Source organism: Lampris incognitus, chromosome 1 (assembly GCF_029633865.1).
Source record: "Lampris incognitus isolate fLamInc1 chromosome 1, fLamInc1.hap2, whole genome shotgun sequence".
NCBI lineage: Eukaryota > Metazoa > Chordata > Actinopteri > Lampriformes > Lampridae > Lampris > Lampris incognitus.
The window spans coordinates 26,760,095-26,776,178 of record NC_079211.1 but is presented as its reverse complement, the minus strand read 5'-3'; the positions used below and the strand labels follow the sequence as shown (position 1 = coordinate 26,776,178).

Genomic DNA, 16,084 nt, shown 5'->3' with positions numbered 1-16,084 from the left:
TATAGCGCCACCATATGACAACATGCGACATGTAGCAAACTTGACGTGTTTTCTACACTTGATATACAGCAACATCTGCTGATGTGTCGAATGGGGTTGCCATGGCAAACAGGAAGTGAGAATAACTCGGCAGTGTTTCGATTATCCTTACACTTCATAATGATTTGGAGGACCACTCCTTATCACACCCATCTGAAACTCACGAAGTGTAGTTATAGCGCCACCTATACTTTAAGAGGTAAATTGCACTTCTAACGACTCCTACAGGTATTCTGCGATTGACTTCAAATTTGATCTCCACAACTTCTATGCATGGCTGGCCCTAAATTGGAAAGGTATATTTGATGTGTCAAATGAGGATGACATGTCAGGCACTTGACGACATGCCAAAGAGGACGTGGGAAGAACTTTACAATGCTTTGGCCAATCAGCCTCGATCTGCGGTTGATGAGGGACCATCCCTCGTCAAACCTATGTGGACTTTATGATACATAGTTATAGTACCACCTACACTAAAGGGGTGTACTGCAATTTAAACACCAATATTTAAAGATCTCTATTCCAATTTTAACTGTTCCTGTGATGTGTTGGCCATATACGGAGGTTTCCCATAACAGATTGTTGCGAACGAGATGGTGTCGTTGCCAAACAGAAAGTAGCACTCTGTCTCTGCACCAGTTTGGTGTATGGGCATGGAACAGCACATGTAACCTGTAAGCCCAGTCACACAATGTCCAATAATCTTGAAAAGTCGGAGCCATGTCAAGAAACGTCGACTAGCGTTACCATGGCTGCAGCTCCCTCAGACAAGTGCAAGGTGCGAGGACCCATTCAACGCTGCTTGCAGCTTTAGTTGAAAGTTTTACTCAGCTGAGGTAATGCAATTTTTAAGTGCAATTTCTTTCTCTTGTCTATAAGCCCAGCACTGCTGGAGGGTACATGCTGAAGAGCTCAAGATTCATGTAGGTCACTAAGAGTGTTCTTACAAAAGACTAGGAATGGGCTTGTCTGGGGGAAGCTCAGAAGCGGGGTGGATATTTTTAGCACATCTTTCATCTTCAACACTGGAATGGTGCCCTTGCTCCAGAAATAAAATTGAATCTTATTCTACTTGTCAGACAAGGAAGCACTTATCCGCCTCTTTTCTTCCTGCCTTACTACCTTTCTATTCAAATCAGTGCGTGGCTGAAGCTCTGTGTGTATCCCCTTCCGACACAATATTATTCACGTTTCAGTTCAAAACAGACATATTGAGCCTGCCTGAGGGTGATTCACTGGACCATACGTAGCCAAGCTGGTAACATCTCTATTCATTAGAACTAATGCTCTATAAGTCGAAAACAAACAATCCAGGAATCTGTACAATGTTACATAATGTCCAGTTCATGTATGTGACGTATTCCTTACCACTGATTGTGCAATATAGGGAATCATGGGTTGTAACTAATTGCCACATTTGGCAGTGGTGGAATCAAATATCAAAATAATAGAATATTAAAATTGGTTCAGTGAAGTGAATTTATATGTTTAATAATCACATCTGTCATTTGCTTGACAACTCTTACTGTATGTAGCATATGCTCTTGAAATGTATAATCAGATATGATTCTTTAAAGTATTATCTTATGAACAGATTCAGATAGAATGTAATACATCAGTGTAAATATGTGTATGAAGGCGAATATGTACTGAACTGACAGTCAATGACTCTGTCCTTCTCAGGGACAAAGGGTGGCCGGATCTAGTAACCTACCACACAATAATGTAACCGTGTGTGTGTGTGTGTGTGTGGGCGGATTGGGGGCGTGAACAGGGGCATTCTATAACATCTCAGAGAGATGAGGTACTGTGCGCTCGCAGTGGAGGGCATTTTAAGGGCATTTAAACCCACAGTGTTATTGTGTGTTGCTTTGTTGTATTTTACCTTTACATTCCGACATTTCTGTTTTTTTGAACAAAAAATCTCCATTGTTATTAAGAATAATGAGCAGAAACTCTTACTTTTAAAAATTCAAATGTTTAAAAAAGTGAATACAGGCTTGAACGAAAGCTTAAAGTAGGGGTCAAGTGAATTTCGGGTTCTGTGCATGTGCAGAGATGCCTGTAACATGATACAGGAAATGCTTCGCTGTATGTAATGGCAGTGGTCTCACATTTTCCCTAGAGTGTCTCAGAGCACTGTGTCTGCATCTCCACTACCACTTGACCCAGATAAGAGGCTCCCACACTCTCTTTGTCTGCTGGTCTGAAATACCGCCAGACTAACACACTGGTACATGGCACATTAACATATAGATAACAAAATAATAATTGAATACAACCACCTGCTTGCACCAACACAATTAGTAGACATGACACACTTTATGCAGGTTCTCTTGGGTCTCTCTTTTCGGTTTTATTATTGTATTGAGATGGAATCCTGCAATTTGGATATGATATGATATATGATGCATTGATTTTATAGCCCTAGGTTGAGTTAGACTGGCTGCAAAAAAAAAACAAACAAACACAATATTCAATTCAATCTTTATCTATACCACAACCATGCGCATCTTAATAAACAGAAAACAATGCAAGTGAGAGAGGATGTGTGTGTGTGTGTGTGTGTGTGTGAGAGAGAGAGAGATTATGAAAAGGTGTTGGCAAATTAACAGAGCTAACAGAAAAAAAATTAATAAAGGCGATTTTGTCCATCTGGGACAGCCACGTTGCTCCCGTATCACCCCCTCCTTTCCTTCCTGAGCGCCGGGGTGGTTTCAGCACCACGGATAGCAACCCATCTCATGGAGCTGTGTTGCCATGGTAACTTGCTGTCTGCTGGCAGGGGCTGTCGGTGTGCAGCCAGTAATTTGATATTCTGACAAGCCCCCACCTCCGGGATCCGAGGTTTGCAGACAGTAGCAAAACATGCGGTGAAAACGTGTAATTCATAATCGACGGGTGATGTGTTCATAACAAAATAATAATGTTGGGTTATTCAGCCTAATCTGAACATCTTGTCTCATCTGTGCTATATATATATATATATATATATATATATATATATATATATATATATATAAAGGAAACGATTCTGACAGGACAAGGGAAATAAGGGAGGAAATGGAGGGTACCGACACAGACTGAGGGAGAGCCCATATCGGCGCATGCGCACTTCCTATCCAAAATCCCTCGTGGGATCCGATCCCTTTCTGAGGATGGGAGGGGTGTGCTGATTTTGGTTCGTTATTTTGGGAATCGTTTTATTTTTAGATTTACTTTTGGTGCGATCATAGACACTATTTCACGTCATAATTCATTTTTTAGCGTTCCCATAGATTACTGCTGCATGACACTACTGCTCACACACAAGGAGCGCAGTGACGGAAGGACGCTGCACACACATAAGTGATCCTGTTATGGCTGCACATTCGGCGCTCACCCATATGATGTCACTGTTCACTATGGCAGAAGGGAGATTAAATATGGGAGTGGGCTTAGCTTTATCCCAAAATACACTTACAACGTGTGTCTATCACACACATTGTAAGTACAGAGAGGAAGGACATTCAGTACAACAACGTGCCTGGTTCACAACACTCATCAAATAAAGACCTTGGAAGATGATACTGACCACCAGAAACAAATAACTCCCAATACACACAGCTACAGACGCATTCTTTGGAATAGGACTTTGGCTTCTACTGCTTATGAATGTTGGCTTAAAAATGTATTCGATTGTCTCTTTCTTTACCTTATCAGCAATTTTGACCGTTTTGTTGAAAAATTATGATTTGTTGTACTTACAGCACATTTTTCTCTATCATTCGTTAAACACTGCTATAAACTCAAAATGTTGTGTTCATATCAGTGAAATTGATAGTCCGTTCTGCAAAATTACATCCCATGTGGCACTGGGCAGTGCTGTTACATCATAAACGTGTAATGGCTTTAAATCGATGGTCCGTTTCTGGCATTTGAAATCAGTGCCAGTCTGAAGAGACCCGTTAGAAGACTGGAAGAAAAATTCTTCTTTTAACAGTTCACCTTCGCTTATTCCGTTCTAGCGGACATTGTTAGGGCATATTAGAGGTTTTGTTTAATCTTTGAGGCTGTTCCCAGCCAGCCAGCAGGGGATGTTCCCACATCATTGGCTAACATTCCCTACAGGTTCTGCTTATGTTTCAAAGAAGATGTTTTCATCTAATGTTCAAAGAACATTGTAAGGATGTTTACCATTTCAGATAATGGTCCTATAACGTTCACTGTTAACAAAGGAAGAACGTTTCAGGTGCAACATTCCGAGGATGTTTTGGGAATGTTGTTGAGGTAACAGATTCTAGAATGTTCTTCTATAAAACATTCCCGCGATATTACATGATAACAAAGGAAGAACATTTGCAAAGCAACAGTTTGAAAATGTTTTCAGGATGTTATTAATGCCTGAAATTACAGCACGTTTTTCTATAACACGTTCCCAGAATGTTATCCTAGGAGGTTCTGCGGACGCAACGAAAACTTCCCGCTGAAAACACTCAGAGTGAACAGAGAACATTCTGAGATTCTTTTTTCCTTACATTGTCAGAAGGTTTTTATAACAAAAAAATTGCTAGCTGGGTTAACGGAGACGCTCTTTTCAAACAATGGCGACGAGGGAGCTCAAACAACAGTGGCTGGATGCGTGGAAATGCTTCTGTCTTGTTCTGCTCACTGGGGTGAATTTGAAAAGAGTCTCTGCTCAGATAAGATATTCCATTCAGGAGGAATTAAAGGTCGGGACAGCTGTTGGACATTTAGCCAAGGACCTTGGATTGGTCTCGGAAGACAGGGCAGGAATCCTCGCATCGTGTCTGGAACAAAGCAAGGGCTGTTCCAGGTAGGCCAGAGAGAGAGATTGCGCTTTAATAGCAAATCACAGGGTAGACCGGGGAGAACTGTGTGGGCAAATCGCTCCGGGACTTGAAAACCTGAATGCAGTAGCGGAAAAATCATTTGGAGATGCACCAAGTGATGGCCGAGATAATGGACGTAAATGAGAATTTACCGAAATGTCCCGCAGAAAACTTGACATTAGACATACTCGAATCTGTTGCAATGGGGGCTCAATTTCAGGTGGAAAGGACGCACGATGCAGACGTTGGTTTAAACAACGTGCAGTCATATAAACTAAGCAGTGATCAATATTTTCGCCTAGAAACAGGTGCATTTGGGGAGGATTTAGGTGCCGTTTCTGATATTACAGCGACCTTTGGACAGAGAGCACACTGCCCAACACAATTTGCTAGTGACAGCTGTGGATGGAGGAGAACCAGTAAAATGTGGTCGTATGAACTTCACTGTTATTGTATTTGACTTGAACGACAACCTCCCTGTGTCCACCAAACTTAAATATAGCGCTACGATTCAGGAAAACACGCCAGCAGGAACTTTTATTTTTATCTTTTGACTGAGAATCAACACATCTGACTCAGACAAGGGTGTGAACAGTGAAATAGAGTACTCTTTAAGGAGTAATTTAAAGGTTTGACATCCGAACCAGTTTCGTTGGACAGTAAAACAGGAACCCTAACAGTAAAAGGTCGCCTATTAGGAAAAGCAAACATTTGAGATCAAGATCCTGGCAGCAGATAAATGGAATGTGTCTCTTTCCACACACTACAACGTGATGACTAAAGTGGAAGACCTGAATTATAACCATCCCAAGATAGACGTCATATCTCTGTCCAGTCACATCTCCGAAAATGCACCTCCCGGTACAAGCGTGGCCCTGATGGGAGCGCTGGATCGTGACACGGAAGTGAACAGACAGGTGGTATGTACTCTACCGGGGCACTTGCCATTCGACATAAAAAAATCCCCCGATGGACAGTCCTAAACGTTAATGACTAAAGACTACCTGGACAAGGAATCTGTGAAGCTATATGATATCACGATAACTGCCAGGAGTCTAGGAAGCCCTGCCCCGTCATCTACCAAAGCAATACGGATCGACGTGCTGGATGTTAATGATGACACGTCTTTGTACACAGCGACCCCGTACACTTTTCATCTGGTTGAAAACAACAACCCTGGTACGTCCATTTTCTCAGTAGGCACATCTGATGCTGATGAGGGTGATAACGCCGTAATCACGTACTCGCTCGACCGGTGGGAGCCCGGAACCAAATGTAATTTCTTTCCTCGATGTAAATGAAGCCAGCTGCATTATATACGCGCTCAAGAACTTCGACTTTAAACCTTTGAAGACTTTCCAATTCCACGTCGTTGCAACAGAATCTGGAAGTCCCTCGCTAAGCAGCAACATGGCATTGAACGTGTTCATTCTGGATCAGAACAATAACGCTCCAGTCATCTGGTATCCAGTCAGTTTCATACTGGTGAAAGACAATGGCAACGTGTCACTCTCAGCAACAGCTACTGTGATTGTCAAGGTTGTGGAGCCCAAAGAGGCTTTTGCTGCTTCTGATGTTAAAAGTGCAGCAAAAGATGAAGATGAGGACAATGTGACACTTTATTTGATGATAACTTTGGGCTCAGTTTCAGCACTTTTCCTCATCAGCATCATCGTATTGTTTGTAATGCAGTGCTCCAAACCTGCAGACTATTCCTCCAAGTATTTACAAGACCCAATTATGACGGGACTCTGTGTTATATCACCCAGTACAGTTCTGGAGACAGACGGTACATATTTTTTGGACCCAGAATGAGTATAGGATCTACTATAGTCCCAGGAAGCAATGGGAATATGCTAGTGGTCCCAGACAGGAGACGAACATCTGGAGAGGTAAGAAGTGTTTTAAGCTGAATAAGTAATTCTCAAGGCATAAACGGTGTAAATGGAACGACTTAAAAAAGATGGTGTTGGGTTTGGATTCAACAATGTTTCCTCACACTCTAAAACTGTTCAGAAGTTTTAGTGTGGCTTCACATTAAATGTATTCATTAATATTCGATTTTTTTATTACGTTGGTTTTAAAATTCTGCGGCGGATATTTCATGAAAGAAAGTCACGTTTCTTCCCGTCTGTGCTCTGACTAGCGCTGTCCATGGTGCTGACAGATTGATGAGGTGGTTAAACGTCAATTTAGATAAATTTGACCTGACTTTACATTTGACTCGAGTTTCTTCAGTCATACCTCTCTCATATCCTCTGTATTTTCCACATGGTGTCAGTATCACACCACGAGAAATAATTTAGCATCACTTATTAAGCCCTTCCCTTTTCAGAGAGGCTTTGTCCATCTCGGGAAAGGAAGAGGGAGCAGCTTGTTCAGGAAAGAGCATGGCGCTTGTTACGTCTCATATTCTGTGATCTAAAAATATGGACTACAGCATTTCAAAGAACATCTTGCATTGGTGATTGTTAGTAATGAGCGGTGTCTAGCTACATTACCTGGCAGCACTGTGAGGATGGGAGCTGGAGGACAAAGAGGGACAATGGAGGTCTGCTGGTTCGCCCTGCGCCTTTCTGTGTTGCTGTGTTTTTCACAGCACGTCTCCTCTCAGATAAGATATTCCATCCCAGAGGAAGTAAACGTGGGATCTGTTGTTGGAAATGTTGCCAAGGATTTGGGACTTGATATCAGTACTTTGGCTGACAGGCGATTTCGTATTGTTACTGGATCAGATCAGGAGCTGTTTCGGTTAAATCAGAACAGCGGAGTGCTCTATGTTCACAGGAATATCGACCGTGAAGAGATCTGTGATGGGAATTGTTTGATCAATCTTAAAGTCGTTGTTGAAAACCCACTGGAAGTACACTACGTCAGTGTTGAAATAACGGATGTTAATGATCATTCCCCGACATTTCCCGAAGGAGAACAACACTTGGAAATAGCAGAGCATATTCCTCCAGGTACTCGTTTCCAAATCCACGCAGCAAGAGATCCTGATGTCGGCTTGCAGTCGGTTCGTTTTTACAGGCTGAGCTCAAATGATTTTTTTGATGTCGAAATTGTAGAAAGCGACGAGGACAAAATACCTTTTTTAGTGCTGAAGAAGCATTTGGACAGAGAGCACATAGCAGAACATCATTTAGTGTTAACAGCTCTTGATGGGGGCAGTGCTTCAAGATCAGGGTCCCTTAATATAACTATCACTGTATTAGATGCTAATGATAATCGCCCTGTGTTCAGTCAAGACACATATACTGTATCGATATATGAAAATGCATCTATTGGAACGCTGTTGGTTAAGTTAAATGCTACTGATTTAGATGAAGGTACGAATAGCGAAGTAGAATACACCTTTGGCCAAACACAAAAGAAAAAGGTGTATGATACGTTTGCTTTAGATAGCATGACAGGTGAGATTCGCCTGAAAGGAAGGTTGGACTTTGAGGACACAGAGGTTTATAAACTAGATATACAGGCTTCCGATAAGGGCCAGCCACCTTTGACAGCTGCACGTAGAATTGTGATTAAGATAAAGGATGTGAACGACAATAACCCTGAGATAGAGGTCACATCATTATCCAACGTAGTGCCCGAGGATTCAAAGCCTGGCAGCGTTATTTCACTTATTAGTGTGTTGGACAGGGATTCAGGGGTGAACGGTAAAGTCATCTGCAAAATATCAGGGAATGTTCCTTTTGATATGACGCCATCCATCCAGGAGAACATGTACTCCCTCGTCACAAGGGGACACCTGGATCGTGAGATGGTGTCTCATTATGACATCACTATAACAGCCACTGACTGCGGTGATCCTCCCCTGTCCACTTTTAAAACTTTGAGCGTTCAGATCTCAGATGTTAATGACAACAATCCGACATTTTTACAAAACCCTTTGGATCTATATTTGATAGAAAATAATACCCCCGGTGCATCCATTTTCTCTGTACGTGCTTCTGATAACGATCTGAACGAAAATGCAGATATTTCATATCATATTGCCAGAGATGAGGGGAGACAGAATAATATGGCATCATTTCTGAACATTAATTCTGATAATGGGCAAATTTTCGCATTAAAAAGTTTCGACTTTGAAACTCTGAAGACTTTCCAGTTCCACGTGGTTGCCACGGACTCCGGAAGTCCCTCGTTGCGCAGCAACGTGACAGTGAACGTGTTCATCCTGGATCAGAACGACAACGCTCCAGTCATCTTGTATCCAGTCAGCGCTAACGGTTCTGCTGAAGGTGTGGAGGAGATTCCCCGCAATGTGAACGCAGGTCATCTGGTGACTAAAGTGAGAGCGTATGACGCTGATATAGGATATAACGGCTGGTTGTTATTTTCACTGCAGGAAGTCACTGACCACAGTCTGTTTGGTTTAGACCGCTACACAGGACAGATAAGAACACTTCGCTCATTCACAGAGACAGACGAGGCTGAACATAAACTGGTCATACTGGTGAAAGACAATGGGAACGTGTCACTCTCAGCAACAGCTACTGTGGTTGTCAAGGTTGTGGAGCCCAAAGAGGCTTTTGCTGCTTCTGATGTTAAAAGTGCAGCAAAAGATGAAGACGAGGACAATGTGACACTTTATTTGATGATAACTTTGGGCTCAGTTTCAGCACTTTTCCTCATCAGCATCATCGTATTGATTGTAATGCAGTGCTCCAAACCTGCAGACTATTCCTCCAAGTATTTACAAGACCCTAATTATGACGGGACTCTGTGTCACAGCATCCAGTACAGATCTGGAGACAGACGGTACATGTTAGTTGGACCCAGAATGAGTATAGGATCTACTATAGTCCCAGGAAGTAATGGGAATACTCTAGTGGTCCCAGACAGGAGGCGAATATCTGGAGAGGTAAGAAATGATTAAACTAAATAATTCTTAAGTCATAAATTGTGTAAATTGAAATATTTAAAATTGATGATGTTCGGTTTGGATTCAAGTATTTGATCCTTTTCTTAAAATGTTCAATTGTTCTAATGATGTTAGACACTAAACAGATTCATCCAGTTTTCATTTTTTTCCACATTGGTTTTAAGCTTCTGTCGTCGGATACTTCAGCGCAGTTGTTACTTTGTTCCCGTCTGTGTTCTGTCTATCGCTGTCCATGGCGCTGACGCCGAGATGCGGCTGTATGTCAGCTTACAGTAAATTTGACCTGATTTTACATTTCACTTGCGACTCGAGTTTCTTCAGTCACACCTCTCTCATATCTTTTTTAATTCCCACACGGTGTCAGTATCACACCACAAAACTGAATTTAGGATCACATATTAAGCCCTTCCCTTTTCGGAGAGGCTTTGTCCATCTCCGGAAAGGAAGAGGGAGAAGCTTCTTCAGGAAAGAGCATGGAGCGTGTTACGTCTCATATTCTGTGATCTAAAAATATGGACTACAGCATTTCAAAGAACATCTTGCATTGGTGATTGTTAGTAATGAGCGGTGTCTAGCTACATTACCTGATAGCACTGTGAGGATGGGAGCTGGAGGACAAAGAGGGACAATGGAGGTCTGCTGGTTCGCCCTGCGCCTTTCTGTGTTGCTGTGTTTTTCACAGAACGTCTCCTCTCAGATAAGATATTCCATCCCAGAGGAAGTAAACGTGGGATCTGTTGTTGGAAATGTTGCCAAGGATTTGGGACTTGATATCAGTACTTTGGCTGACAGGCGATTTCGTATTGTTACTGGATCAGATCAGGAGCTGTTTCGGTTAAATCAGAACAGCGGAGTGCTCTATGTTCACAGGAATATCGACCGTGAAGAGATCTGTGATGGGAATTGTTTGATCAATCTTAAAATCGTTGTTGAAAACCCACTGGAAGTACACTACGTCAGTGTTGAAATAACGGATGTTAATGACCATTCCCCGACATTTCCCGAAAGTGAAGAACATTTGGAAATAGCAGAGCATATTCCTCCAGGTACTCGTTTCCAAATTCACGCAGCAAGAGATCCTGATGTCGGCTTGCAGTCGGTTCGTTTTTACAGGCTGAGCTCAAATGAAATATTCGAGGTTGAAGTTGCAGATAGCGATGATGAAAAGACACCTTTTTTAGTGCTGAAGAAGCCTTTGGATAGGGAGCAGAATGCAGAGCATCATTTCGTGTTGACGGCTCTTGATGGGGGCACTCCGTCCAGATCAGGGTCCCTTAATATAACTATCACTGTATTAGATGCTAATGATAATCGCCCTGTGTTCAGTCAAGACACATATACTGTATCGATATATGAAAATGCATCTATTGGAACGCTGTTGGTTAAGTTAAATGCTACTGATTTAGATGAAGGTCCGAATAGTGAAGTAGAATACACCTTTGGAAAAACACAAAATAAAAAGGTGTATGATACGTTTGCTTTAGATAGCATGACAGGTGAGATTCGACTGAAGGGAAGGTTGGACTTTGAGGACACAGAGGTTTATAAACTAGATATAAAGGCTTCCGATAAAGGCCAGTTACCTTGGACAGCTGCAAGTAGAGTTGTGATTAAGATAAAGGATGTGAACGACAATAACCCTGAGATAGAGGTCACATCATTATCCAACGTAGTGCCCGAGGATTCAAAGCCTGGCAGCGTTATTTCACTTATTAGTGTGTTGGACAGGGATTCTGGGGTGAACGGTAAAGTCATCTGCAAAATATCAGGGAATGTTCCTTTTGATATGACGCCATCCATCCAGGAGAACATGTACTCCCTCGTCACAAGGGGACACCTGGATCGTGAGATGGTGTCTCATTATGACATCACTATAACAGCCACTGACGGCGGTGATCCTCCCCTGTCCACTTTTAAAACTTTGAGCGTTCAGATCTCAGATGTAAATGACAACAATCCAATATTTCTACAGAACCCTTCAGATCTATATTTGATAGAAAATAATGTCCCTGGGTTATCCATTTTCTCTGTACGTGCTTCTGATAATGATCTGAACGAAAATGCAGATATTTCATATCATATTGCCAGAGGTCAGGGGAGACAGAATAATATGGCATCATTTCTGAACATCAATTCTGATAATGGGCAAATTTCTGCGTTAAAAAGTTTCGACTTTGAAACTCTGAAGACTTTCCAGTTCCACGTGGTTGCCACGGACTCCGGAAGTCCGTCGTTGCGCAGCAACGTGACAGTGAACGTGTTCATCCTGGATCAGAACGACAACGCTCCAGTCATCTTGTATCCAGTCAGCGCTAACGGTTCTGCTGAAGGTGTGGAGGAGATTCCCCGCAATGTGAACGCAGGTCATCTGGTGACTAAAGTGAGAGCGTATGACGCTGATATAGGATATAACGGCTGGTTGTTATTTTCACTGCAGGAAGTCACTGACCACAGTCTGTTTGGTTTAGACCGCTACACAGGACAGATAAGAACCCTTCGTTCATTCACAGAGACAGACGAGGCTGAACATAAACTGGTCATACTGGTGAAAGACAATGGCAACGTGTCACTCTCAGCAACAGCTACTGTGGTGGTCAAGGTTGTGGAGCCCAAAGAGGCTTTTGCTGCTTCTGATGTTAAAAGTGCAGCAAAAGATGAAGATGAGGACAATGTGACACTTTATTTGATGATAACTTTGGGTTCAGTTTCAGCACTTTTCCTCATCAGCATCATCGTGTTGATTGTAATGCAGTGCTCCAAACCTGCAGACTATTCCTCCAAGTATTTACAAGACCCTAATTATGACGGGACTCTGTGTCACAGCATCCAGTACAGATCTGGAGACAGACGGTACATGTTAGTTGGACCCAGAATTAGTATAGGATCTACTATAGTCCCAGGAAGCAATGGGAATACTCTAGTGGTCCCAGACAGGAGACGAGCATCTGCAGAGGTAAGAAGTGTTTTAAACTAAATAATTCTTAAGTCATAAACTGTGTAAATTGAAAGATTTAAAATTTATGGTGTTGGGTTTGGATTCAACTACATTTCCTCTTCTTAAAATATTCAGATTTTCTAATGAGGTTAAGCACCAAACAGATTCATTCACTTTAATTGTTTCTACATTGGTTTTAAGTTTCTGTCGTCGGATACTTCAGCGCAGTTGTTACTTTTCTCCCGTTTGTGCTCTGGCTAGCGCTGTCCATGGTGCTGACGATGAGATGCGGCTGTTTATCAGTTTACGGTAAATTTGACCTGACTTTACATTTCACTTACGACTCGAGGTTCTTCAGTCATATCTCTCTCATATCTTTTGTAATTTCCACACGGTGTCAGTATCACACCACGAGAAATAATTTAGGATCACCCATTAAGCCCTTCCCTTTTCGGAGAGGCTTTGTCCAACTCGGGAAAGGAAGAGGGACAAGCTTCTTCAGGAAAGAGCATGGCGCTTGTTACGTCTCATATTCTGTGATCTAAAAATATGGACTACAGCATTTCAAAGAACATCTTGCATTGGTGATTGTTAGTAATGAGCGGTGTCTAGCTACATTACCCGATAGCACTGTGAGGATGGGAGCTGCAGGACAAAGAGGGACAATGGAGGTCTGCTGGTTCGCCCTGCGCCTTTCTGTGTTGCTGTGTTTTTCACAGCACGTCTCTTCTCAGATAAGATATTCCATCCCAGAGGAAGTAAACGTGGGATCTGTTGTTGGAAATGTTGCCAAGGATTTGGGACTTGATATCAGTACTTTGGCTGACAGGCGATTTCGTATTGTTACTGGATCAGATCAGGAGCTGTTTCGGTTAAATCAGAACAGCGGAGTGCTCTATGTTCACAGGAATATCGACCGTGAAGAGATCTGTGATGGGAATTGTTTGATCAATCTTAAAGTCGTTGTTGAAAACCCACTGGAAGTACACTACGTCGGTGTTGAAATAACGGATGTTAATGACCATGCCCCGACATTTCCCGAAAGGGAACAGCACTTGGAAATAGCAGAGCATATTCCTCCAGGTACTCGTTTCCAAATCCACGCAGCAAGAGATCCTGATGTCGGCTTGCAGTCGGTTCGTTTTTACAGGCCGAGCTCAAATGATTTTTTTGAGGTTGAAGTTGCAGATAGCCACGATGAAAAGATACCCTATTTAGTGCTGAAGAAGCCTTTGGATAGGGAGCAGAATGCAGAGCATAATTTAGTGTTGACGGCTCTTGATGGGGGCACTCCGTCCAGATCAGGGTCCCTTAATATAACTATCACAGTAATAGATGCTAATGACAATCGCCCTGTGTTCAGTCAAGACACATATACTGTATCGATATATGAAAATACATCTATTGGAATGATGTTAATTAAAATAAATGCTACTGATTTAGATGAAGGTCCGAATGGTGAAATAGATTACACCTTTGGCCAAACACAAAAGAAAAAGGTGTATGATACGTTTGGTTTAGATAACATGACAGGTGAGATTCGACTGAAAGGAAGCTTGGACTTTGAGGACACTGAGGTTTACAGATTGGATATACAGGCTTCTGATAAAGGCCAGTTACCATGGACGGCTGCAGCTAAAGTTGTGATTAAGATAAAGGATGTGAACGACAATAACCCTGAGATAGAGGTCACATCATTATCCAACGTAGTGCCCGAGGATTCAAAGCCTGGCAGCGTAATTTCACTTATTAGTGTGTTGGACAGGGATTCTGGAGTAAACGGTAAAGTCCTTTGCAAAATATCAGGGAATGTTCCTTTTGATATGACGCCATCCATCCAGGAGAACATGTACTCCCTCGTCACAAGGGGACACCTGGATCGTGAGATGGTGTATCATTATGACGTCACTATAACAGCCACTGACTGCGGTGATCCTCCCCTGTCCACTTTTAAAACTTTGAGTGTTCAGATCTCAGATGTAAATGACAACAGTCCGACATTTTTACAGAACCCTTTGGATCTATATTTGATAGAAAATAATGTCCCTGGTGCATCCGTTTTCTCTGTACGTGCGTCTGATAACGATCTGAACGAAAATGCAGATATTTCATATCATATTGCCAGAGCTGAGGGGAGACAGAATAATATGGCATCATTTCTGAACATCGATTCTGATAAGGGGCAAATTTCCGCGTTAAAAAGTTTCGACTTTGAAACTCTGAAGACTTTCCAGTTCCACGTGGTTGCCACGGACTCCGGAAGTCCCTCGTTGCGCAGCAACGTGACAGTGAACGTGTTCATCCTGGATCAGAACGACAACGCTCCAGTCATCTTGTATCCAGTCAGCGCTAACGGTTCTGCTGAAGGTGTGGAGGAGATTCCCCGCAATGTGAACGCAGGTCATCTGGTGACTAAAGTGAGAGCGTATGACGCTGATATAGGATATAACGGCTGGTTGTTATTTTCACTGCAGGAAGTCACTGACCACAGTCTGTTTGGTTTGGACCGCTACACAGGACAGATAAGAACACTTCGTTCATTCACAGAGACAGACGAGGCTGAACATAAACTGGTCATACTGGTGAAAGACAATGGGAACGTGTCACTCTCAGCAACAGCTACTGTGGTTGTCAAGGTCGTGGAGCCCAAAGAGGCTTTTGTTGCCTCTGATGTTAAAAGTGCAGCAAAAGATGAAGATGAGGACAACGTGACACTTTATTTGATGATAACTTTGGGCTCAGTTTCAGCACTTTTCCTCATCAGCATCATCGTATTGATTGTAATGCAGTGCTCCAAACCTGCAGACTATTCCTCCAAGTATTTACAAGACCCTAATTATGACGGGACTCTGTGTCACAGCATCCAGTACAGATCTGGAGACAGACGGTACATGTTAGTTGGACCCAGAATGAGTATAGGATCTACCATAGTCCCAGGAAGCAATGGGAATACCCTAGTGGTCCCAGACAGGAGGCGAACATCTGTGGAGGTAAGAAGGGTTTTAAACAATTCTCAAGTCATAAACTGTGTAAACGTGGAACTTAAGATGCTGTTGGGTTTGGAGTCAGCTATTTTTCCTCTTACTCTTAAAATGTTCAGCTGTTCTAATGAGGGTTAACACTAACATTATTTATTCTTTTTTTCTTTTTTATTTGACATTGGTTTTAAACTGTCTGATAATTGAAGAAAGTTATTACTTTGCTCCCGTGTGAGCGCTGCATAGCGCTGTCCATGGTGCTGACGCATTGATGAGATAGTTGTATGGCAATTTACGTTAAATTTCCCCTGACTTTACATTTTACCTTTGACTCGAGTTTCTTCAGTCACACCTCTCTCATATCCTATATACTTTCCACATGGTGTCAGTATCACACCACGAGAAATAA

At 42.4% G+C, this 16,084-nt stretch overlaps 3 protein-coding genes and 2 pseudogenes across 3 annotated transcripts; all 5 read left to right on the top strand.

Annotated features, from left to right (window-relative positions):
* The first annotated feature begins 4,622 nt into the window (after positions 1 to 4,622).
* LOC130110117 (protocadherin gamma-A5-like) lies at positions 4,623 to 5,425 on the top strand (annotated as a pseudogene).
* Positions 5,426 to 5,644: 219 nt separating this feature from the next.
* On the top strand, positions 5,645 to 6,686 carry LOC130110108 (protocadherin alpha-2-like; annotated as a pseudogene).
* Positions 6,687 to 7,389: 703 nt separating this feature from the next.
* Positions 7,390 to 9,756, top strand: LOC130110098 (protocadherin alpha-8-like). Its single transcript, XM_056277083.1, has one exon. It carries the CDS (start codon positions 7,390 to 7,392, stop codon positions 9,754 to 9,756), a length of 2,367 nt encoding a protein of 788 aa, XP_056133058.1.
* Positions 9,757 to 10,363: 607 nt separating this feature from the next.
* Positions 10,364 to 12,736, top strand: LOC130123349 (protocadherin gamma-C3-like). The gene has a single exon (XM_056292481.1). It carries the CDS (start codon positions 10,364 to 10,366, stop codon positions 12,734 to 12,736), a length of 2,373 nt encoding a protein of 790 aa, XP_056148456.1.
* Positions 12,737 to 13,362: 626 nt separating this feature from the next.
* Positions 13,363 to 15,816, top strand: LOC130110087 (protocadherin beta-6-like). The gene has a single exon (XM_056277071.1). It carries the CDS (start codon positions 13,363 to 13,365, stop codon positions 15,814 to 15,816), a length of 2,454 nt encoding a protein of 817 aa, XP_056133046.1.
* Positions 15,817 to 16,084: the final 268 nt, after the last annotated feature.

Excerpts from the sequence above, each read along its gene's own strand:
- LOC130110098 (XM_056277083.1), top strand. The coding sequence starts at position 7,390 with ATGGGAGCTGGAGGACAAAGAGGGACAATGGAGGTCTGCTGGTTCGCC.
- LOC130123349 (XM_056292481.1), top strand. The coding sequence starts at position 10,364 with ATGGGAGCTGGAGGACAAAGAGGGACAATGGAGGTCTGCTGGTTCGCC.
- LOC130110087 (XM_056277071.1), top strand. The coding sequence starts at position 13,363 with ATGGAGGTCTGCTGGTTCGCCCTGCGCCTTTCTGTGTTGCTGTGTTTT.